Here is a 27162-nt window from a genome sequence, read left to right as displayed (position 1 = left end):
CCACAGTTGAATACTACCCAATCAAGACTCGCAACTGGACAGAATCTGACATTAGAATGACGTTTTCAAAATGGCGTCCATATGGTGGTTCGTAGTTCCACTTCTGACCGTTTTTAGATAAGTTTGTAGGACTGTACGTAAATCTTTGTGAAAAATAATGAATTGGCATCACGTATTGGCAACCTCTGTAAATGTGTTTCGTATTAATTAAAAAACATTTAATTATACAATAAGTATTTGTTTTGTAATTGAATTATGCAAACCGTTTTTCTAATTAAAATTAAATGTATTGACATATTTTGACGAAAAATCTTACTGGGAAAGAACCACGACTTAACTAAAAAAAATCATTATCATAGCTACCTTATCATTTCATAATTTTATTGAATTTGTTAAATTATGAAATAAAACGCGGTGGAGTAGATGGTAGCCACTCCCGTCTCTGAAGCAATGATTGTTAAAATTGCAATGTTTCTTAATGTGTTTTTTACCCAGTTGAAAGACCCAATGGGTTATAGGAGAGCCTAATAACCAGTCTCTATAAAAAGTTAATTAATATTACATCCACCTCATGGCCCCCACATCTTGAAACGCCCCCCCCCCCCCCCCAAGTAAGGATATTACTTCCCTTCCTTAGGGTTAATGTCAGTGGGACGCTTTACAGAATCGTTTTCTAAATGTTGTTTCAGAGAAAATTAAGGGTATTCGGTGTGTTTTAAGCGACTATTTTTGTATTGATGAAATCATGGAGTTGTCAAATATTGACACATAATAATAAAAAAAATGCATCACACAATTGGATATTTTAAAATGTTAATACTCTTTAAGTAAAATAGCGCGCAGGCGACTTTTCCCCCATTACAGCAAAGTTGTGATGTGTGTTATCTCACTTATAAGGTCGACCCGCCACGACGGGCCTCCTTAAAGCCCTGTCAGCCCCTCCCCCTTGTGGGGGCCATCATCGCCTTCCCCGCTTATAAAAACTATACGTAGGGACAGCTTATTAGCGAAAATTTAAATAATTAACTTATTATGTTTTATGTTATTAACTGTCAACTCATGGTGAAAATGCATTTTAATAATTAAAATAAAACACACATAATCTTCCACTTTTTAAATATTTCGAACCGGTTTTGTCCGCTTCAAAGCGATAAAGACAATTATTAGTAAGAAAGTAACATATTATTAATAAATAAATAAGGATCCGCCTGTGTATGGTGGACGATTGTCGTAGATTCGAATTCAGTGATCGTCCTTTATCTGTCGATCTTCGCCTGCCGCACTGCCGCTTTGGCCTACCGCCTCTGTCTTCCTTTGCCTACTGCGGCCCTGTCCAGGCGATGCCATCACAATTGCCTTAACCATAATACCTTGTAAATATTAAACAGCTACCTAATAGCAGCGAATATTAAAATGCAATAAAGTATTGTAAGGTACTCGATCATTATTAATTTAACTCCTGTATCAACGAATGATAAACTTCGCGTGCAACTGTATATCACGGATCTCACCTCTTTTTTTTATCATTTCATTCATTTAGGTGAAGTATTAGTAAATTTATTATAATGTTCTCTTCTAAGCGGACATGGTAGCCATCGTGTCCGGAAACTTGTACGTAAGCAGTTCGCCGTACTTCACCGTGAAATGTTGTATCGGTAATATATGGCCGTATATTAAAGACCGTCTAACCTCTTTGGGTCGTATAGTACTGATATAAAACTCAGTTGGTTTACACTTTACAGGAAGCCAGCAGCAAACAATTTTTGAAAATAGCCGATATACTGGTTTATTTGTTAGGTTAGGTTAGGTTTTCATTCTTGAATTTATGAATTTTGCTAAAATCAGCTATGATAATAAAATAATTGAATTAATGTTCATATTGAAACTAATAAAATTGTAGACCGTATAGTATACGGTCATCTCTTTCCGATAAGAAAGCTCACGGCGAACTGTGCCACGGTGAAATGTTTTACGTACAATTTACATGTAACCGTTAGCCATTAGGTCCTTGCAATGGGTTAAACACATATTTTACCACGGTCGATTCAAATTGTCAAATTTGTCGGGTGTTTTTAGTAATTCAGATTTTTTTAAAATAACTTTGATAATAATTCCACTTAACTTGCCATCAATCAGTATTGCAGTTTAATGCATTAATTATTGATGAAGGCAGGTTGAACATGACAAAAACACAATATTTGCAAGCAGAAGCAGAGAGAATGTAGTTAATTTTTATTTTTGATATTATGCAAAGCTATTCTCCTTTCATATTTGTTTTAGGATGCCAAAATCAATCACCATATCGGTCCAAGTAAATTTGAGGATATAATGATATGAATTTAAATACTTATAAAACACCAATGAAATCATGAGATTAAAAAATGTTCCATCCCATTATTTTGGCAAATTTTTTCCATAATCTCTAGATTTTAATCAAATTCAACAGACACGGCAAACGATCTATCGATATTTTATTGATATTCCAATAAAAGTCAAAATAATAAAAATTTAATAAGAAGATATCTATTACAAAATTTAATGAAGTTATACTTCTTCAGGCGCGTTTCGAAAATCAGATCAGAGTCTATTTTTGGCGTGTGATATGTAACACATAATTTATTTTTTCACAGAAAAAAAAACGCACTCGATTGGATTCAAACCACCGATTGTTCGGTTATCAGCCGAACGCACTGCCTTTACGCCACAGTATGATACTGCAATAGGGGCGATTATACAGTATAATATTATAGTTTACAATTGCTCCGTTGCCTAGGCAGCGAATTTATTATTTTCGGCAATTTTCAATTCCTTACGTAAACAAACTATGAAACGTCAGAGTGACATTTGGTACTTTAAAAATAAAAACAACGAGAAACCATTATACAATTTAGTAATACAAGTTAAAGTGTATAGAAATAAACCAACGGCCCTTCAATAAGCGGCCCGTTTTCTTACGTTTATAATTTAACAAGATAATTAACAGCTAGTCGAAGAATCTAGGTTATCACAAGTTTTGTTTTTGTTTTGTTACGCCAAAGAAGTATAACTTCTAACGCGCGTACACAAGTACACACACCGTTTTTTAATTTATTTATTATTTAAATCTGCACAGTTTAAAGGCACAGATGGCGATATACAAGATGCGGGGTTGACACAGAAGAGATGTAAGTAAGCAGTGAATACAACAGAAGTCAGAAAGTTCGCTCTAAAACTTTATTGTAATAAATTACTTTGTTATCTGATCGCATAATAACAATTCGTTTTAGCATCTACATTTCACGATACCTATATTATAATTCCTATATATCACAGTAGCTTATGTTTGCCTATTGGCCGACCATAACTTCTTGGCACATCGACCAACCATGAACTATGCAGCGAGCTTTTAAATAAATATGGTGGATAACTAATAATATAAGCTCCAAAATAAGCACCGGTTATGAGGTAAGGCCGTAAATGCAGCCTAATCCTAATATAGGACGTTTTTTTGATCGGTAAAACTTGTTATTTATTTCTTAATTTTTTTTTAAATAAAATTAATTTAAGTGTTTTGATTATAGGTACATAGTTTTAGACTAAAGTGTTATTTATCAACATCAACGCGGCGCCCGTGGGTGCCAGAGGGCCAACTGTGAATATTTTTGATGCACCCTTTCCAGTGTTGCCAAATCTACTCAGTAAAAAAAATGCCAGATGACGTAAGGATAGAAGCCATTCATAAATCTTCACCATTCCGAAGCCATATTATCATATAATTTCGTTCCATATAATATACATTAATATTGTCCATTTTACAACGTTTTTATTAGCTCGTATTCTTATTTGTCCGGTGGTTTTTTGTACAAATTTTTGTACAAAAAAAAGTACATTTTTTTTGATCGTTTCAGTAAACCAGATCAGTAACCTATATATTATATACCTACACATGCCATGTATAAGTTTTTAATGTTTTAGTCGGTCAAAAGTGAATTATATTGCGTGTAATTTTCTAATTTTGTATTGCGGCCTCCATGAGGAATAGGTTGCTGACCTCTGCAATGTAGTATACCTAATGTACAATAAACATAAACAAATGTCAATTGTCGGTGGTAAATATGACGAATGCAATTGGACTCCTGAATAGTATCTTCATACGTTAAAGTGGTCTATGTGCATGGGCGCGAAACCCGAGAGATGCAGGTTCGATTCCTGCTGGGTGTTTTACTTTTTTCAAAAAACATTTTTTCTATTGGTTATAATATATTTTCTCAGAAGTATTTTCAAAATTAGATATCTATGTATGATCAAGTTACTTATTGTAGAATTGATAAAAACTTTGTTTCAAAAACATTTTTATGAAGTCATGTTTTTCATGCACGATTTCATGACATCTTACTTTAAAAATTAGAAAGTACGAGGGTGGGTCAATAATTCCTTAGAAAAAAGCATTAAAACAGTTTTTATTTTTGTATTTTTTTTTTATTTCTCAACATAATCTCCTTGGAGCTCAATACACTTGGTTAGACGTTTCTCAATTTTTTTTAAACCGTCAGAAAAATAAGTTTTCGGAAGGTCCTCAAAATAAGCATTTGTCCGATCGATGACTTCTTCATTTGAAAAAAAAACGTTGTCCACTTAGCCATTTTTTTAAGTTTGGGAAAAGGAAAAAGTCACTGGGGGCTAAATCTGGCGAATACGGTGGGTGGTCGACCAATTCGAACTTCAATTCTTCAATTTTAGCCATTGATCGTAAATATGTGTGAACACGGGCATTGTCCTGATGAAAGAGGATTTTTTTCCTGTTTAAATGAGGCCGTTTTTCTTCAATTTTGTTTTTTAGCTGGTCCAATAAAGATGCATAATAATCCCCTGTTATTGTTTTTTCTTTTTCCAAATAGTCAACGAAAATAATTTCACGTGCATCCCAAAATACAGTAGCCATAACCTTACCAGCTGATTTTACGGTTTTCGCCTTCTTTGGACATGGTTCGCCTTTCGCAATCCACTGCTTTGACTGTTCTTTCGTCTCGGGAGTATAGTGGTGTATCCATGTTCCATCTACAGTCACAAAGCGACGAAAAAATTCATCCGAATTGCGTTGCATGAGCGACAACAGGGCTTTAGAGGCCACCACCCTATTGCGTTTATTGTCGACTGTGAGCAAACGCGGCACCCATCTTGCAGAAATATTTTTCATGCCCAATTTGTCATGTAAAATAGAAATGACGCTACCTTTTGAGATCCCTGTAACCTCAATTATCTCACTCAACTTTAATCTTCGGTCACTTAACACCATATCGTGGATTTTATTGATCATTTCTGGTGTAGTCACCTCTACAGGACGTCCTGAGCGTGGTTCATCCTTTGTTGATGTACGACCACGTTTAAATTCATTTAACCAGTTATAAATAGTTGCAAGTGAAGGAGCAGATATGCCGTGAACTAAATCCAACTCATTTTTTATTTCCTTTGCTGTTAACCCTTTTATATTAAAATGTTTAATAACAGCTCTAAACTCAATTTTCTCCATTTTTGTAAACAAGCAAATTTTTTTTTAAATGTACGAAAATAAAAAACAACAACCCGACCAATCTGATTGAAACTTCGCAGCATACTGAATCGGTAGTGCCGCTGCATGAAAACAAACCGCTTACAGTACTAGTCGCGCCACCTGTCGGCTTTTCTAAGGACTTATTGACCCACCCTCGTATATTAAACCAGTTGAGTAGTTATATCTAATTAATTTGATTTTTATTGCTACGCGATGGCAATAAACAATAAAGCATATCTGGTATGTATACCTATAAAATAAATATGTGTAACCATCCGTTGCAAATTACTCATCCCTGATTAATTCGAGATAAAAAATGGCGTCATATAAACATTTGAGTGTCTACCAATATGGTATCCAATAAAACTCGATAGCGAAAAAGTGCATTTTATTCATTGTATTCAGTCTATCGTCTTCGGCAGTGGTATAATCGAAGCAGTGCCGTATCAAACGTATTTTTTTATTCACTTTTTACTTTAATATAACAATAATCTCCCTTCAAACTATGAATATAAAATCTTGCGTAATATCTTAAATTCTCTACCTACCATTAATGCGTTTACGATCAGTCAGAAATTACCAGATAGGTATATTCTGGAATCGTAAGAATTTTAAATATTTAAAATTCAAATTTTATTTATTTTTTACATAATATTCTTAGTGAACACTACAGATTATTAATTTAAAACGTTCACAAGATGACATTTAGAGTAAAGAATTATTATTAAAACAGTATTATCTAAAAAAAAAATAGATCAGTATGTATATTAAGTTATTAAAACAGTAGAAAAGTATACTTAAATACAAAAAAAAAAAATCAGAAAAATCGAAATAGCTAACCAGACCCTATTTTAAGAATTTATATAACAATTTTCACCTATCACACGCAGGTGGAATATGCCAATATACCGTTAACTCCATCATATGGATAATAAAAAATAAAAATAATCGCATAGAGACGAATTATTGTACATTTTCTGATAGAAAAAACTATCAGCTGGTTTCTGTGGACGGTTACGTAAGCGACTGTGTTTAGGAAAAAGGGCGTAACCCTCGATTTTTCCGACAAGTGCTTTTATATTAGATATAAACAATGTATACAACTAAATACACATTCTGTAAATAGGAAGTAAGGCGCAAATGCCGATTTATTATCTAAATTCAGGTTTTAATTAAGTTTTAATTTAAGGAAAAAAGCATTTACCCAAAATTTTTATGATTTTCTGTAATAACTTATTTAATTATTAGTAGATCGAAAAGATATTAGGTACACCAAATCATCAAACATCATGCACCCAATGTCTATGCCTATTTTTTTATTAATATTAAACCAAAATCATTCAAAAAACATTTTTTGCCTCTCCTGTAAAATTTGTTCTGTGTGGGTTACACCCTTTTTCCTAAAAACGGTCGGCTATGTTGACGTAAAGTATTTACATCTACGTATTGTTCGATCTAGGAAAATCATGGTTAGTAAAACACCAGTCAAATAAAACCCACGAGGGTTTTGCAACCAACTGTAAGTAGTTTCTTTGCATTTAACTCAAGAAAAATTAGATGGCTTGGTTTTAGATGTATCATCATCAGCCGGGGTCAATCCACTGCCGGTTGAAAGCCTCCCCAAGCTTCTTCCAACTCTCTCGGTCCTGTGTCGTTAGCTGCCACGTATTTCCGCCGAACTTTATCAGTTCGTCAATTCGGTGGCTTTTAGGGCGACCTTGTGACGCGTTTCGTGCCCGTAGATGTATGAATACAATATAATATTACAGGATGCATTACCTACTACAGAGTACAGACTGATTGTTATCGACGACAACCCAAGAGAGAAAAGAATAGGAAATAAATTAATATAATCTCTGAAGCAACGCCACTGTGGTAGCCTAATGTACAACAGTGGCGACTGTCGAGCGAATGTGACCGGCTCGATTCCGTAAAAGGCGTCCTTTTTGTATGTCAGCCACAAGAATTTGTACATTAGCAATTGCGACATGGCTATTTTGTACATGCACAAGGGTGGATTCGCGATTCGCAGATTTATTCAATAAATACGACTATATTTATAATTTAGGTATTCTTCCTAATATTGTGTTTTCTCTGTCTGCTGTGTACTAATGGATATAAACATCTCCCTTCCTACATCATATTGAATTAGGTACATATACAATTAAATTACACCTTTTGTAAAATATAATACTTATACAATTAAATATGTACTTAAAACATGGTTTTTAACAATGAATTTAAATCTATTATTGATTAAGTTTCGTCCGAAACCGGTCCAAATCTATTTAAAAAAAATGTGGAATACGTACAAAATAATGGGTTTTATTAAATTAATCAATAATAACCACAATTTGACAGTAACACAATAAAAGAATTAAATCTATTTTTATAATCCTTTTAAGACTGTTAAAAATAACAAACAAAATTATGAATAGTTGAAGTGTTTGTAAAAAACTCCCTATCACTAATAATATAATCAATAGGCGTATACATCGTCAAAACCCAAATAATAGATCATTAGATAATAATACTACATCCGAGAGGTGTAAAATCGTCAATGGCAACGAATTGGGAACTTTTAATTGATGGTATAAATAGTAAAGTTGTTGAGAAAATCGAAAAGAGAGAAAAGTATGTAATTGAATAAATAAATATTTTACCAGATCATTGGAGCGGAGTTCGGAGCAGGAGCACGGAGCAGTGGAGCAATGGGGTTTACCCGGAGCACCGAAAATTTGTACCTACTGCTCCTAATGTTTTTTTATTAATATTAAAGTGCCATCCTAAAATATAATGAAAATATTATACTTATTTGACACTATGCAACATTGGAATTATTTGAATTAATTCAAAGTTAGAAGAAGCAAATTATGCTGTCGGAAATTTTGTTACTTAATTAAAATTACTTAACACATAATAATAAACCTTATTTTAAAACTATGTACTTTCTTAATACGTATTCAAACTTTTTACCCGGAGCGGAGCTGGAGCGGAGCTGGAGCGGAGCAACTCAAAAATGGGTCCGCTCCAACCCTCTGTATTTTATAAACATTCTCATTACTGTTTAGATTTTCGTAGTAATTTTTTTAGAACAAATTTACTAGCTACCGCATACACATAAACAGTAAACTAAGAAATAAATTTAGTTCTGTCAAAATATTTTTACATTTGAGATAACCTCCTTATTAACCTTCTTATGTGTTTTATTGGTTGTCCTAATAAAATTGTCGGATTATAATTTTACGAACATGGTTTGACAAAACAGTTCACAATGATTAATACGATTATTTTTGCAGTGCGTACTATGAACGACAGTATTAAATTCCTGTTGCAAACCGATTGCAAAAATGACTCCGTCCCACTCGTAGATTGATGCAGTTTTTCATTTATGGCTTCACTCTGCGAATCCAAAGATGGGAAAACAATCGTTGCGGCCGCCTCTGACGTCACGTCACATTCTCCCGGGAATCATTTTATTTTTAGAGCTCACTATCATAAATGAATTATACTAAAAATTGCTTTAGAATCTTAGAGCGGAATGCAGAAACATTTGTCATAACTAAAATTTCCTTAGCAGAAAACACTATGCAGAAACATTGTCCTTGGTTAAGATCATGTTGTCTATGGTTCACCTCATCTTAAAGCTTCCTTCGTTTTTTCTATTGAAAATAATACCATATTTAAAAATTCTCTTTCCTATAGTTTAAAACGATGACAAAAATATGACAACTGCACTTTATAAATGCAATAACTATAAATACATACTTAATATTTAATTATAATACTCTTATGTTTCCGTTATCAGTCATTATACGTGATTCCACAGGCACCGCAAAATATTTTTTTTTATGGTAACACTAGCGTCAAGTGTCATGCTGTCTAGAATCTTGTATTTCTGCGGGATGGCGTATAAAAAGTAAATTAATATTCTGCAAGTACATGCCAAACGAATTAACACTATCTATATCCATATTGAGATAAATTGTTAAATGAATTTGAGTGTATGGACTGTTTTATAGACACGCGAATTTATTTTGACAGCAGCTGTCAGTGGTAAATGGTAATACAGAAAGGGGCGTGTTCATAACAAAAGTAGTCTATGGTTAAGGATTCCTTAACTCTATAGTCAGTATAGTCTATAGTTAAGTCATCCATTTCGGCAACTTATCCTTAAGATCGAAATATTGGATTCTACATTCCGCTCTTAGTTTTAGAGTTTTACAGCTCGGGATGTATCAGGGGATTATAAGTTTTCAAAATACAGGAGGTATCTATACTGTATACATAGCAATCAAATGTATTATTTTTTAGATGCATGCATCATGTTAGACACATGTTTTGTGCCCCCATCTATAAAACACAATAGGATGCATGTCACGGTATCTTCCGGAAGTACATAACATCGCCGATCGACTACCTGAGGAATAAGACAATGAATTTATTATCTACCTGCGTGACACACGTGGAGTTTTTACAGGTAATTCACGAATTTGTCTACGCACGCACGCTGCAACGATTACTTGCTGGGGGATTTGATTAGGAAATACTCCAGTGCCGGAAAAACTCCCGAAACAATCTTAAAAATATAAATACTCAATAAATTCGACGATGTAACATAATATCCATGTTCGGTTGAATTCAATTAAAATTAGTCAGTTTTACTTTTTATACAAGACAGCCAACAACGTTGGCTCTCATGCTGGTTAACATATAAGTACAGTAAAAACGACTGCCCACGGTGGCCGCGTGGCTTAAGCGTTGGCCTATAACGCCATGGGTACCAAGTTCGAATCCTGGGTCTGGCAAGTTGCACATATTGTTTTTCAATTTGTGTATGAGTCAGGGTATGGACCTAATAGGTTGAGCAAGTGGCTGACATCCATTTCTCGTAAAAAAAACAAAATCTGTAAAAAACAAACCTCTACTCGGTGGAAGCCCATATGATCATATTAGGATCGGACATGGTTGAATTGAATTGAATTGAAAAACGAAACAATGATGCGGTTCGTCGATTGTATATGTACGTATGGTAACGTATACGCGGTCATTGGCTGCCAGACATGTATCACGGCTCCCCATACGCACGCACACTATCGATCGACCGCATTATTGTTTCGTTTTTACTGTACATAGGGGTCCCGGCAAAACCGCCCGGGCATTAGGTACCGTCCAGACATTGCCGCCAAAAAAAAATTGAAATGAGATAAGTAATTTCTATTTTTACATCCTACTTAATATTATATTTTAGATACACAAATAAAAAAACATACGAATAAAGATACTTATAAAAAATATAAATAATTATTTAAAATTTAATTTTAATATTGTGTGCTAACCTTCTTAAATATTCTAAATTAGAAATACCAACATACAAAGGCATTAACTAAGTGTTAACCGTTGATGATTTTAAAGTTATTACTCTACTAACAGCTACAACGGATTAAATCTCAAATTATACCGATTATCATAAGTATGTAAATTTCTATCGATACGCAATGCAAAAAACCAAAACTTGTTTTACATATTTTTGTATTTTTTGCGGGTGGTCTTGTATAGGCGGATTTGTCCGTGCGTCATTGACGAGCATTGGTACGGGCGCTAAGGACCGCCCTATGCAACTATATATTTAAATTAAACGTGATGCTTATTCTTGAAGAGTATTAGTCTGGTATTTTTTATACAATGCGATCTGTCATTTATTATTTTTATAGGTTTTTTTCTCTTCAAACGCGTGCCATACGTTCGCCACCACTGCTAGACAAGCACCGCTATCTTTCGACTATGAAGTTTTTACCAAAGTGTTGACATAATAAGTTAGCATTTACACTAAAAATATAAATTAATGGATTTAGTTGATTTGCACGCCTAGATCAATAATTACAAAATGCGACAAGTCCACATTTCAATATTTTCGGGAAACAACGTTTTTATGTTTCAAGCTTCAATTGTTTGTTTTAACGTGAGGTTATTTTTTCCGTTGTATTCTATGTCGAAATTAGAACCAAATGGCAATTTGTTCCAGCCGATAAACTATTAAATGTAATAAATTTAGGCAATATAAAATTGGACGTAGCGCTATTTGTAGCTCACTTTTTAATTTACTCCGCATAAGGCACATATTTCTGTGGCACTGTCATGAGTTTATCAGATGCTACAGCATCTTCAATATTGAACGTTCCCTTATTGGTTGACTTAAACACGCGCGTAAACAAACAAAGCTTTAAATAATATGAAACACGGACTTGGCGCTTTTTGTAATAAACCGAGACTTAAAATATTTTTTTTAGCAGGGTTATGTTGCGTTTTGGAATTTATAGATCAATACATATTGTGTAAAATTATACAAAGAATACGTGCGTATTTTTTTCTCAATTTTGACCAAATGTGGACTTATCGATTTTTGGAATTAGACGCCTCAATTAAAACTAAACATACATTGTACCTATATAAATATTTGGATATTTTAATGTTTGATACCCTGCATGTAAATTATATTGGATTTAAAATGAAACACTTGAAAGTCAGTTTGCGTTCTCGAGAAAGATAAATCATCAAAATACAACAGGAATTTTATGGAGTATTAATATTAGATTTATTTTATCATTTTATTAGAAATTATCACGCGCAGATAAGCATAGTCAGGTTAACTAGGCCCGAAATAATAATGATTATTCTACACGCCACATGTCATGGGTGATATTGTATTTTATTAAATAAAAAATATCCGGAAGCCCAGCGGGTTATTGATATCATGAAAAAGATATGAATTATTTGGATATTTTAAGTGTTGAGTTTCATTATTATTGAATGATGTTAATTATACTATGTTCGATGCAATATTTTAGGTAAACACGGGCAAGATCGTTACGCTTGCGATTGGTGGACAGGTACATATAGGCACGGCTCCCACATCCTGAAGCGGGTCCCCAGGCCAAGATCTTTAGCGGGATTTTCTAAATTTAATGGTGTTCGATTTCACTAAAAATTCAGTGTATTTTTAGCGATTTTTAAAACATCGAATTATAGAGTTGTCGAGTATCAACACACAATAACCAAAAATTGCATCGCACAACCATATATTCTAAAATGGTAAAAACCCCGAAGTAAAATAGCGACTTTTGTTTACTATTAGAGCATATTATTTTTAAGATGTGTGTTTATTTCAATTATTATGTGGTCGACTCGCCGCGCCGGGCTCTCCTGAATCCGAGCCCTGTCGGCCATCCCCCTCTTGGACCATGCGTATAGGTATATCTTATTTTTAATAAATCTATGTAAGTATACAATCGATACAACCAGGACATGGGTATTTGCAGAGGTTGAGAAAATGGCTAGCAACGTAAAAGTATTTACACCTACTATCGAAGTACATACAAGCTTCATATTATTCATAGCGATAGGATTATATAAAGTTTTCAGTCACAAAAAGTATGAAAAGAAATGTATACCACTCAGGAAATTGATTTATATTTTTTTACAACGTTTTTCTTAGCTCGAATTCTTATTTGTCTGGTGGTTGTTTGTCCGGTACAAATATTGCAATCAATTTTTAACTAACTTCCCGACTAGCTAGACATTTGAAACTTTTAGAATGTATCAGAACACAATGCCAATGCATTTTTTATAACCTTTAGCCATCTTTAAGTAGAATTGATTTAATTTTCAGTTAATTCTGTTTTGTATGAAAAGTTATTTCGGAAGAAATCCGTAAAAACTATAACTATTATTGGTTGCTAAGTGGGTCCTAGCAACTAAATTATTAATATTAATATATGCGTGTGTTACTATGGAAATCAATATGACATTTCAGTATTATTTATATCAAGTACAAATTTTTTTGATCGTTTAAGCTAGTCAAGTCAAGTTTATATGATTCAACGGAAAATTTTAAAACGTCGTATATAAAAAGTTATTTTTATCTTGTAATTATTTAGTATCATCTATCAGTCGTTCACAACACATAACCGAACAGGTTTATAAACTCCAAAAAGGCTCTAAATAAAAAAAAAACACAGTCATCTCAAATTTCACACCAACACAGGTAAGACAGTCGCTGCATTTTTTAATTGACTTCCGTTCGTCCTTCGCAAAAAAAGAAGGTCCTATTTTAATTTATTTGGTCCAAAACAACCTAAGTATCATATTTTTTTTACTTGTCTGTAAATTGAATATTGTGAAATATAATACATAACATGAGGTATAATTCGTTGGACCTCGCAGTCATTCTCAACATCATTCTATTACTAGGTATAATGTAAACTTCAGAAAATATTTAAAAATAGGTCTACTCAGTCACTATTAATTAAAGTTATTAGGGCGAACTTTGAAATATAAAGAAAATCTATTTTCAAATCGGTAATTGGTACCTACACAGTTTAAATGACGTTATTATTATGTTACCTATACTATACTTCTACCACATTTACACGTGCATGTGTTTATACGTTAGTACGTGTTATCGCGGTCATAACAAGATAATGCACGTGTAAACATGTATTATCCTACAAGTTACAAGATTGCAGGCATTAATTAAAAAAGTTAAAAAGCTTCTGTATTTTCACGACAATTGGATCGTGCAATATCTGCGCCTGCACAGTAGAACGATAGTGGTGAACCTACCGGTAAAAAATCGAACTACACCGCGCAGACTCATTTTGAGGTAAACCGATTTTCACGACCTGTCGAATAGTACCAAACAATGATAACATGACGTCTCGCTTACTCTTGAAGAACGAGATTGGCGAGACAGTCGGCACTTTTATGTGTTAACAGTTATTATCGCGATAGTTTAAAATACACACTATTGGTTCAAGTAAATTCATGAATGTGTACAGGCGCTATTATATAAAAAATCAAGTTAAATTAATAGGTAAATTTGATTAAGATGAAGGTGGGTAAAAAAGTTTTATATTAGTAAATATTTATGTGCATTATTCATTTATAAGACGAATTATTTTGATACAATATAAGTAAGTACTTATATTTTTTTTTTTTATGTTTTTACAATCCGACGTGGATCTTGAAATTAATGTTAGTCATTTTTTCAACATATTGGGTCCGTGCTCTGGATCCAAACACACTTGAAAAACAACATCTAGGCCATAGCGGTCGTTATTATTAGATTTATATATAAAATAAAGAATTTTTGTCGTTTGCTATCAAACACGTTTAGTATTGGCTATAGATCAAAAGTTCATATTAATTATTTATGTTGTAGTTTGTAAAACTGTAAATAAAACAAATTCATGTGGAATCAATAATTCTTATTGATAAAAGTTTGAGGATCGTTTCCAAAAAAAATAATCTTTAGGAATCAATCTGAAAAGTTAATGATTGATGTTTAAAAAAATAGGGGGCGAAATAGATATCTGGTAGTTTGTAGGAAGCATCTTCGTATGAGGTGTGGATACTATAATAACAATAAAAAAAACAATGACTGCTCTCACGTGTTGAAAATAATCATTATCAAGAGAGCAGTGAAGTGCAATAGATCAGTATAGATTATTGTTAAATAATTTAACTGAAGCATAATTCTGCAGATAATTATTAACGTGTATGTATTTTACCGTTTGCCGTGACATTGGCATTAAAATAAAATTCTGTGCACAAATTTCAAATGTAACGCAGAATGTTACCAACCGAGCGGCTGACGATCTCGTCTTATCACCGAAGTTAAGTGACATTGCCTGTGGATAGTACTTGGATGGGTGACCGCTTTTGTAATATGCAAAATAACATTTTGACATTTTATTATTAATATTTTAAGGATATAATTCATCAAGACCTGCTTTGACTAAACAATAATTGACGATAAAAAATATTCTTCTATCTATAAAATATCTAAAATTGTATGGCATAATTTAAGATATTTTTTTCACATGAAAAAATAATGCGCTCGGGTGAGTTCGAACCTCCGACCTTTCGGTTATCAGCTAAACGCTTTGCCTTTGCACCAACAGTTTTTTTCGAGAGCTTTAGGAGAAATAATATCGCTCTCAGACATATACATGTTACAATGTACTTCCGTGTAGCGGAGGTACTCAGGATCAGGCTTTTTATTATTACATTTTATCGATAGATTATGTTATCACACAACAATCCAATCTCCGTGATAAAACAATTCTCGAAATAATTTATTAAGATATATTGAAATGTATTTACAACCAAACACGTAGGTATGTGCTAAAAGAAAATGTAACATAGAATGAAAGGTTTATAAAATATTATTAGCGAGTAATTTAAATATATTTTAAATAAGAACGCCACTGAATACGAGGGTGATTTTTTACACGTGTTTCAAATCATGGCGATCACCGAATGCCTGTTTTATGTTTCATCTCACACGACACGTGCTGACGATGGTAATGGTGATCTACCATCGTCATTATAAAATAAGGATAGAAAATAATTAATATTTCATGAAAACGATCAAAACAAAACACATTCGAGTTCTCCACTGTCACGCGTGTAATCCGTAGTAAGCTACATTATTTGATAACATTTTCATAGCAAGACTAATAAAATATATGCGCGCTAGAAATAACTCTTAAAAAAAATGGGGGTTTTAAAAATTAGTCGATGGCGTTCTCTAAAATTTGGGGATATTGACTGGATGTGACCTCTAACCGGTAACTTCCATTCGTGTAAGTAAAACAATTCATACATAACTTGAAAATAGTCTCAGATATAGGTATTACCTACTAGACAAAATCTTATTTGAAAAAAATACGAAGCTTGACGGGATTTGAACCCGTATAACCACTAGTATCGCGCCAACTGTTGCATTAACCAATTATGCTACGAGCGCCCTGTCTAATTGCGACAATTTAAACTAGTATGTTATACATGAAATGCTATCAAATTACGTTATTATTGAGTATCGGTTTTTGTGTATTAAATCAAGGAATATTAATTACCTTAATTACTAACCGACACCCAGCTCTCGCCATTATTTTAGTTATAACGTCTACTTATACTTGCTAATAATTTTTAATAAGCTATTTATTTTCTTATATTCAACGAATAATTCACAGTTGACGCGATACCAGTGGTTACACGGGTTCAAATCCCGTCAAGCATCGTATTTTTTTTTCAAATATGATTTTTTCTAGTGGGTATATATTATCTGACACCCACGGTGGCCGCGCGGCTTAAGCGTTGGACTATCACGCTGTGGGTCTTAGGTTCGAATCCTGGGTCTGGCAAGTACACATATTGTTTTTTAATTTGTGTGTGAGTCAGGGTATGGACCTAATAGGTTGACCAAGTGGCTGACATCCATTTCTCGTAAAAAACAAAATCGTTAATACAAACCTCTACTCCCCATAATATGATCCTATTAGGATCGGACATGGTCGAAAATATATATATGAGATGTTTTCAAGTTTTGTAGGTATGTTCAATATATGGAATGTTACATTCTCAAAATCTTGTGAATTATTCGTTGAATATAAGAAATAGTTTATTAAGACGATTCAATCGTTTATATTATTTTCTCATAGTAAGGGTAATAGGTACCTACCCGATTTTATTCCTTTTTTTATTATGGCATCGCTTGTGATCTGGTTGATATATTTTCATTGTATTACTTTATCCGATGTTTACATAAGTCATTGATATTTTCTTATTAGTAAAACAGAAAAGGAGTGTTAATGAAATTGATAATAATTAAAAAATAACCTTACCGCTGATAAGGCTGTGCCTAAACCGGCTTGGCAGGAACCCTGCCTGTGGTAACCCATGTCTCCTGTAATAAAATAAAGAAAGACATTTTAATAAGTATTATAATGAAGAAAAAAGGACCTAGAAGAAAATGTGGTACAAGTCGGTTTACAGGAAGCCAGGCGGGAACCGCACTAATGTCCATGGTCAATTTTAGCAAAATTCATGAATTCAAGAATGAAAACCTAACCAAACCTAACATAACAAATTTAATAATCCAGTATATCGGCTATTTTCAAAATTTGTTTGCCGCTGGCTTCCTGTTAAGTAATATTATGCATACTATGTTCAATGAAAAAGTAGGTATGAGTGAATGAATTTAGTGAATAAAGCCATAAAAGATAATATTTTTTCAAATTAGTAATATTTCATTATTAAAACATATCGATCCGTCTATGATTCATGCGAATTATTTCTTAACTACTTTCAAAACTACGTTTTATCTGAGGTACATGATTCAAGCTCCGCCAATCGAATTACTCCATTTTTCCAACACATTTTATGTAATAGTTACAAGTTACAACTATATCGTTTCGTATTCTCTATTTTCATTAGAGCCTTTTCACACGAGAGCGAGACACAGGTGTCTAGTCACTGGTATATCTGGACACTGCATATACATATAAATCAGGGGTGGTGAACCTATGGCATGCGTACTACTAGTGGCACGGGAATGAAAACCAATGAAAATTTTTTTTTAAGGTTTTACAAATAAATATTATACTTACCTACACATAAAAAAATAATGACGACATAGCCATGCGCTTTTCCTTGGGTTTTTAATATTATTTTTACCAATCGCCGCGTAGATCGCATTGTACAAAAAATAGCAGGCAAAAAAACGAGCTGACTGCGAAAAAATGTGCAACCTGCGGCGAAAATATTTTCGAAAATATAAAAACCAGCTGACTGTTTGGCACGTCAGACAGTCGTAAAATATTTTTTGGGACATTTTGACACGCGTACGTAAAAAGGTTCGCCAACCCTGATATAAATGAACACGACACGTCACGTGTCCCGTGTGAAACAGGCCTTACATATTTTTAAAGATGCCTCGACAATGACAAGTCTCAAAACACTTAAATTTTTGATTATATAGATTATAGAATAACTTAAAACTTTACCTATTTGTATCCAAAGTCAATGCTTAAAAACTATTTTGATATCAGCTGTAGTTTATAATATTGTTGTTGTGAGTTGGTTACGTTACGTATTGATTTGGTATTGGTTTGGTATAGAATTGAATTGTAGTATTGCAATACCAGCTGCCGTGCAGTCATAAATCAAAAAGCATCCAAACGATATCTGAACACATCTCGCGGGTACTCCAAGTGGGATATCTAAATTACGGCCCGGGGCCATACTATCACCGTGAAATGTTGTATCGGAAAATTCAACCTCTTTGACTTAAAAGACGTTTCTTGTCGGATTACACTTTACAGGATGCCAGCACCAAACAAATTTTTAAATATCCGATATACCTATTGGATTATTTGTTAGGTTAGGTTTTCATTCTTGAATTCATGAATTTTGCCAAAAGCAGCTATGAAAATTGAATTACTAATGTTCATATTGAATCTAATAAAATTGGAAACCGTATAATATACGGTCATCTCTTTCTGATAGAAAGCTCACGGCGAACTGTGCCACGGAGAAATGTTTTACGTATAATTTACAATGTACCTAACATTAATTTATAGAACAATCTATAGTCACGATTGCTTTCGTGTAAGGGTCTTATATTAAAGGGTAGATTTCAAATCAGTTAAATACATATTTTAATTCCCTCATCTCAACAGATTTTTGTATATTTTATTTTCTAATTTTTTTCTTACACAATAATCATGTGACAAAGTGTGTGCTTAAAAGTACACAAAAGAATAAAACAGTAGATATTATTTTATTTATTAATATAAATGTGTGGTACTAAATTTTCACATATACACATAGTATTGGACTAGGTATGTATATACTCCATTATGGAGTTAAATAAAGAAACAGCTTATTATTTGCTTTAAATGTCACAGTTAGGAAGAATATCGGTAACTTAGATTGGGTCACCTACAATATCTATACTGCCCTTCTTAGGAAGAAGGCAGTAACTCGCAAAATTTGTGAAATCGAGTTATGAATGCCATCCGTTAGGTAAATTTGAAATTTATATATTCTGTTCACTTTAAAATCAGTATTATCACTAAAATACCGTTAAAATCCTTAATGAAAAAATAGACATCTTCTAAAATAATACATTTTTTTATCAAAAAGGCAGTAATTTCACATATTCATTGCAATTACTGCTTGCTTATTATTAATTTGTTTATATTTTAACTTCCTACTAAGAAAAATTACAACCGTTTTTTTATTAATTCACAGTACTAAAGTTCGAGAAAAAACACATTATGTCATTTATCTCGAAAGTGTGTGAGAGTCAGTTACTGCCTTCTTCCTAAGAAGGGCAGTATACGTCATAATGTACGCCTATACCTATAACATGTAGTAAATCTACGGTAAAAGACAGTGGCCTAGAATGAAACCATTTAGAGCAAGTGGCTGACATCCATTTCTCGTAAAAACATAATCGGACATGGTCGAAAGAAAAAAGACACGTCTAACTAATTCCAGCTAAATTAGTAACTCTGGATGGTGTTTTTTGCCAAATGAGACGTAGTTATCAAGATAGTTCTGCATCGTTCTCTAAATATATTAAAAAAATAAAGGGATACAAGTCGGTTTATGGGAAGCCAGGCAGGCGGAAACCGGGCTAATTTTCATACTTAGCCGATCTTGGCAAAATTCATGAATTCAAGAATGAAAACGTAACCTAACCAAACCTAACTTAACCAAACCTAACTTAACCTTACCTAAACTAACCTAACAAATAATCCAGTATATCGGCTTTTTTTTAAATTTGTTTGTCACTGGCTTCCCCTAAACTGACAAGAACAAAAAACTGCAATATTATGAAGTATGAAGGGGTTGGAAAGGCCTGCCACAAAGGGCTATTCGTGTCAATTCGAAATGAATTATTAGTCGACTGGCAGTATACATTATATTGTAAGACGAAATATGATCAATATTCATGTCGCAACATTAATTTTATTCATATTATGTATAACAGCTACAATAAACCGCAATTCATTGAAACAATGGACAACTTTACTTATTTTACCATCAGTTGCAAAAATATTGTGCTGGTAACACAGAAAAGTCTACCGCAACCTTTAGAAGTGTTTAACTTTACTAAATCTTGGTGTGTGAGACAGCTGATGGGTAATTTTAATTTGTTGAAAAAAAAATCGCTTAGGTGATAATTTATAGTTCTCCAATAATTCTCACTTATATTAGTTAGAATAAAATAACAAAATTAGTTAAAAAATATATATTGTTAAGCAGACGAACCGGCTCTGGTCGTTATTTAATTATGTGGATTGGAGTGGCGAATACTATTGTCGAACAAGAACTTCTTGTCCACGTGTTAAAACTTTGAACTAGCAATTCCTTCCAGTGCAGCTAATTGCACTTCTGTTTTCAAATCAGGACTGCCCTCTAAATTTATCATTTCATTTTACGCTCCCGTGGTGTACGGATCTATCAATGTACGTATCTATCAATGTACGTATCTAATTTGAAGCTTTTTATGAAAAAAAATAAGTCTAAAACGATCAGAGGTGATTTTGGAATTATTATTAGTAAACTTTTGGTTTATTGCGAAAAAGAGTTGCATCTAGATTAGATATATTTTTTAACAACTTGTCATGAAATACCACAGTAAACATTAAATATTTTGAAAAACTTAATAAGAACATTCACATACACCGAAGCATATTGGCATTTTACTAGTAGGTACGTGGCTCTCGTGGAGCTCCGGGTTCAACCTAGTAAGGGTGCAATATAGTTATGTGATTTTCTCGAAGCCTAGGTGTTTATGATTGTTTCAATTATATTACTTAATACCTATACCGTTAAACTACACTACTGTCATTGGGTCTCTAGGTCTGTTGCAGTGATATAAATAATATAATATTATAATTTCATATGTATGTATACATAATATCATAATATTATGTACCTGCCTTCGTTATATCCAGAATTTCTTTCACTACAAATTTATTTATACATAATATTATAAAAAGGTACCTATTTCTTTGATTGTGCATTATAGCTCTCTTTGAAGGGGTCGCATTAAGAATTGAATTTTAAAACGCAGTTACAAAACCTCAACGTGAGACTTATAAAGAGTATGGATGCGTAAATTGCATGTGGATCGATTAAATTAGATGATTATATTGGTATTAATACTATCGACCGAAGGTACTTTCTAAAAGGTAAGTTCTAATAGTACAAAACTTAAATCCATTAGGATTATATTGGTACTCACGTGTCCGGCAAGGAGCGTACTCCACGAAATCTCTGAAGCCATCTCTTGCGACGTAGCATGTCCCCACTGGCTCTCGCGAGTTCTTGGTGCCGTACGATACATAGCGTGGTGCACAAGCCTGCAAAAGAAAGGAAAAAATACTGATAAATTAACAATGAAATTACTACCTAGTGTGACCACTATTTTTTTCGACATCGTGTCACGTTGCAAATATACCTAATCAAAAAATAGGTAGGTATAAGGATAAGCAATTAGAAAAAGACAAAAGATTAGTTTTCTCTTTTACATCAACTGCAACACTGCGGCAGAAGGTAAGGGTTTTTTATTCCTTGGACTCAGTCACTTTAACCTTGGATGCTCAAATAGACGGATCTCTTTGATAAACATTTTACTTGACGGTTGCCGCTCGGCCGGTAACCAATTTTAAACTAATTATCGTGTTATTTGAATGTAGTAATTAAAAGGTCAGCAGTGATTGTGTTTTAATGGACGTACATATGAATATCTTTATATTAAGTATGTAATCTTTACATAATTTATCTGTCTTTATTATTTGATTAATTATTTGTAATCACAATTTTTTAGTACCTACTTATTCCACTTTTTAATTGTTTTTTTTGTACCGGTTTCGTCCTCTTCAAGGGGACATTATTAACTAAATAATAAAATTTACAACAGGCATTTATCAAACAAATCATAAAAACGACAAAATACCTATCAATACATTGCAACGAACGTCCATATTAATCAATAACCATTATCAGTAGGGAGCCGATGTGTATGTATTGTTTTAAAGATTTTTTCTGTCGGTATGTGCCTAAAAATTTTGTATACAATTTAAAACTAAAAATGAAAGGAGTGCGCATGATAAATCTGCTTTAGGGACGTCACTGGTAGTCATACTAAGATCATTATCCAACTGTATCTCGACCCCGACTGATTAAAAAAAAAACATTCTTATAAAAATACCCAAAACATTTAATACCAATTGTTTATTCTAATCCTCGTAATCCTGGCTTTCTACAATGGAGGCGAAAGTTGAATACGTGTCTAGGTAGATAAAGTAATTGTACAAACTTAAGAGAGATGCAATATCCTTATTGCGACGGGCGGCGACGAGCCAGACAAACAAACGACTCATTATAATTATGGGAGCAAAACAATTTGTTAACTGATACAATTAGCATCTGTTACATGTACCAACTATTACAGACGTCGTTAACAATTTATTTAGGGCATTACTGATTTGTCTGAGTTATTAGCGTTGGAGCGGAGCAGTGGAGCAATGGGGTTTTACCCCTAGCAGGAGCGGAGACAGAGCACCGAAAATTTGTAGTGCTCCACTGCTTCGGATGTTTTTTTTATTATTAAATATTCGTCCTAAAACCCAATGAAAATAATATATTTGGTAACCGAACAAAACAGTGACAAAACAGAACAGTCAGGGGAATAACAAAACATTCATTTTCGTCGTATCAATTTATCAATTAAATACTTATAAAACTTAGCTTTATAAATTAAATATATGTTCTTAAATATTTAATTTTTTTCAATTTTCAAGTGAAATCATCAATTGTTTAGTATTTAAATACAATTTTTCTACAAAACCGACATTTTGGCAATTATGCAGTTGCTAGATGTTAGCACCATTTACTGTAAAACCACTTAAAGCACTGATTCCCATACTGAAAATAAAGATTATTTTTGTCGGCATACATACCAACCCCACCCACAATGAATGATTGGTGGAAGATATGAACACACAGACTTTCTATGTACGTTTTTATAACACATGTGTATAATTTTTCTTTTATTTTTTAGCAAAGTAAATTCCGCTTATACAATTGTGATTTAATTATTAATTGCCTCCTTTCATGTGTATGTTAAATAACAGCGATTTGTCTTCGTTAATTTTAAATTTAAAAAGGCGATTCGTATAAATCTCTATATCCAATACAAAAGTAGTTTGAAATATTGGTAGATTTGATAAAATTTGACGAAATCGCACGTGATAATAAGATTGCGAATACGACCGTGATCGACCAAAAAGTACTTCATGGTCTATCTTTTGGCCATACCTGTTATATACAGTGAGTCCCGTGGGGGTAGGCAGTTTGAGCGTCGCTTGGGAACGGCAGTTACTCGAAGGACGACAAATCGAGGAGAATCATTTGGTATATAATTATAGAAATAGCTAAAATTATTTTGTTTACATGTTGTAATACAATAATAGCATAGTAAAAATGGCGTGAAAATAATAAATCTGTGTATTGCCAAATGGTGCAAACAAAATGTGTCAGAAATATCAACCAAATAGGACCTCAGACTCTGGTGATTTGGGTACGTGTCTAACTTACGAGGGTGGGTCAATAAGTCCTTAGAAAAGCCAACAGGTGGCGCGACTAGTACTGTAAGCGGTTTGTTTTCATGCAGCGGCACTACCGATTCAGTATGCTGCGAAGTTTCAATCAGATTGGTCGGGTTGTTGTGTGTTTCTCGTACATTTAAAAAAAAATTTGCTTGTGGAAAATGGAAAAATGGAAAATGGAGAAAATTGAGTTTAGAGCTGTTATTAAACATTTTTATATAAAAGGGTTAACAGCAAAGGAAATAAAAAATGAGTTGGATTTAGTTCACGGCATATCTGCTCCTTCACTTGCAACTATTTATAACTGGTTAAATGAATTTAAACGTGGTCGTACAACAACAAAGGATGAACCACGCTCAGGACGTCCTGTAGAGGTGACTACACCAGAAATGATCAATAAAATCCACGATATGGTGTTAAGTGACCGAAGATTAAAGTTGAGTGAGATAATTGAGGTTACAGGGATCTCAAAAGGTAGCGTCATTTCTATTTTACATGACAAATTGGGCATGAAAAAAATTTCTGCAAGATGGGTGCCGCGTTTGCTCACAGTCGACAATAAACGCAATAGGGTGGTGGCCTCTAAAGCCCTGTTGTCGCTCATGCAACGCAATCCGGATGAATTTTTTCGTCGCTTTGTGACTGTAGATGAAACATGGATACACCACTATACTCCCGAGACGAAAGAACAGTCAAAGCAGTGGATTGCGAAAGGCGAACCATGTCCAAAGAAGGCGAAAACCGTAAAATCAGCTGGTAAGGTTATGGCTACTGTATTTTGGGATGCACGTGGAATTATTTTCGTTGACTATTTGGAAAAAGGAAAAACAATAACAGGGGATTATTATGCATCTTTATTGGACCAGCTAAAAAACAAAATTGAAGAAAAACGGCCTCATTTAAACAGGAAAAAAATCCTCTTTCATCAGGACAATGCCCGTGTTCACACATGTTTACGATCAATGGCTAAAATTGAAGAATTGAAGTTCGAATTGGTCGACCACCCACCGTATTCGCCAGATTTAGCCCCCAGTGACTTTTTCCTTTTCCCAAACTTAAAAAAATGGCTAAGTGGACAACGTTTTTTTTCAAATGAAGAAGTCATCGATCGGACAAATGCTTATTTTGAGGACCTTCCGAAAACTTATTTTTCTGACGGTTTAAAAAAAATTGAGAAACGTCTAACCAAGTGTATTGAGCTCCAAGGAGATTATGTTGAGAAATAAAAAAAAAATACAAAAATAAAAACTGTTTTAATGCTTTTTTCTAAGGAATTATTGACCCACCCTCGTAATTTTAATATATTTATTCGCTTTTTATATCTTAATTTAATTTGGTATGTTTTCCTATATATTTTGTTAGTAATATATACATACAACACATTTATTAGATATTGGAGTCATGAAAGGGTGATAAAAAATACTGTATAAAAATTGGGATGGCATTTTGGCCCTGCATAGGGGCGGCATTTTGTCTAGGAACGTCACTGGTTATAGCTATATCACATTTAACATTAATTTCACAATTTAAATGATATTTTGTTACTAATACGGCGGATTCAAGTAAACACTTTATTTTATCAATACTCAAATGATACACCTATGTATATTGATGCTCTTTAAAAAAAACTCTCCTCACAGGTTGAAAAAACATAATGATTTGCAATAGTCACAACGTGCAACTATGCTAAAGGTTCGCCAAAGCTGACCGAATGCGATTTTATTTCATGTATTCGACGTACCTAGCAAGTTGTAAGTAAGCAGCACGCTCCGAGAAAAATGCATCAACGCAACATTCTGTGGCGGAGTGCACTTTAACTGCATCAAGTTAAATGATTGCGCTAACAAGATGAGGATATAAGATAACATACCATTATCATTTAACAATTGCACGTCACAAATAACACATTTGTATGACGAGAATTAATGAATTTTTAAAAATTGTTTAACGAAAGTACCTATATTCTCTTCAGATGATTCGAAGGCACTTATAATTTCATTGACAAGATAAGAACCTACAGTTAGTCTGGAACATCTATTTGATGATTGCTGACATTATGCCGACGTGGCTAAAGGAGATATTGACTATAGCACCTTAACTAACAAGTGCCCCGTAATCTGAAAAATAATATATCTAATTGAAATTAAAATCATTTATGTACTCATCAGTCATCACTATTGATCAAGGTCGATTAAGTTGATTTCCTCAAATTTCCAATAGAGTCTGAAATGTAAAATGTATTGACAAAGTTTTTGGAAGTCTTCTTGTTGCAACTGCATATGGTTGACCTTATAATGTTCTCCCAATCCATATTTATGACATGGATGTATGGACGCTAAACCAGGAGATATCACAGAGAGTTGGAAATGTGGTTATGTAGACGTATCCTTAAAATTCATTGGACTAACAGAATGACAAATGATGATATCCTGAAAATAAAGGAAAATAACGCAAAATTTTGCGCAATGAAAAACCATAAAACTACAGTACCCAGGCCACATTGTAAGAAAACAAACGAACAGCATTCACCAACGGTAAACATATCAGAAGACGACGCCGCATTTTGTGGCTCGATAACCTCACTGATTGGTACGAGTGTAGCTCCGCTTATATCGTTGCCTGCCGCCGATAAGGGACGGCGCGAGAAGACGAAGAATTTTTGTTTTTATAACATGCATGCGATGTAGTGAGCCCAGGCAGTAAATAATCAATAAGTATAGCTTTTTGTTTGAAAAATGATAAACGATACTGACCTATAAGAATCAATACCACAGAACAGTTCCCTGACGTAAACATAATATCGTTTGTTTTAATCAATGTATGACCCATTCTTCAGTAATCTGCACTTTGCAGATGATATTATTATTCAGAGAAAGACCCAAAAGACCTCCAGTACATGGTGCAGTAGATTGCAAATGAATACTGCACAGTAGGTTTAAAGAATATTAATTAACGTCCGGAAGAAAAAAATAGAGATAAACTGATATGCTTAACCAAAGGCGATTTTCGTTAATGGTACTCGAATCAAATCGGGTAGACAACTACGTCTATTTCGCACAACAGATGACAATAATTGTTGGTGGATGTATGTATAATGAGATTACTTAAAGAAACAAATCGGCATTGGAGCCCATTGGGGGTTTGAGTAATATCTTCAAAAGT

The 27162-nt window shown here is 33.5% G+C and overlaps 1 protein-coding gene across 6 annotated transcripts in view; it reads right to left on the bottom strand.

Annotated features, from left to right (window-relative positions):
- if (integrin subunit alpha inflated) overlaps positions 1-27162 on the bottom strand; it is a 292640-nt gene that overhangs the window by 59138 nt on the left and 206340 nt on the right. For all 6 annotated transcript variants that reach the window (XM_085958369.1, XM_085958372.1, XM_085958373.1 and 3 more), the window contains exons 5-6: positions 21633-21750; positions 17218-17279 (exon numbers count right to left, since the gene is read on the bottom strand). In XM_085958369.1, the coding sequence (XP_085814495.1) occupies positions 17218-17279; positions 21633-21750 (180 nt within the window). The remainder of the gene's footprint in view (positions 1-17217; positions 17280-21632; positions 21751-27162) is intronic.

This window comes from Rhyacophila brunnea, unplaced genomic scaffold (genome assembly GCF_057557595.1).
Source record: "Rhyacophila brunnea isolate RB1 unplaced genomic scaffold, BYU_Rbru_1.0 scaffold_7, whole genome shotgun sequence".
In the NCBI taxonomy this organism is placed as follows: domain Eukaryota; kingdom Metazoa; phylum Arthropoda; class Insecta; order Trichoptera; family Rhyacophilidae; genus Rhyacophila; species Rhyacophila brunnea.
This window is presented reverse-complemented; position numbering and strand designations above follow the sequence as displayed.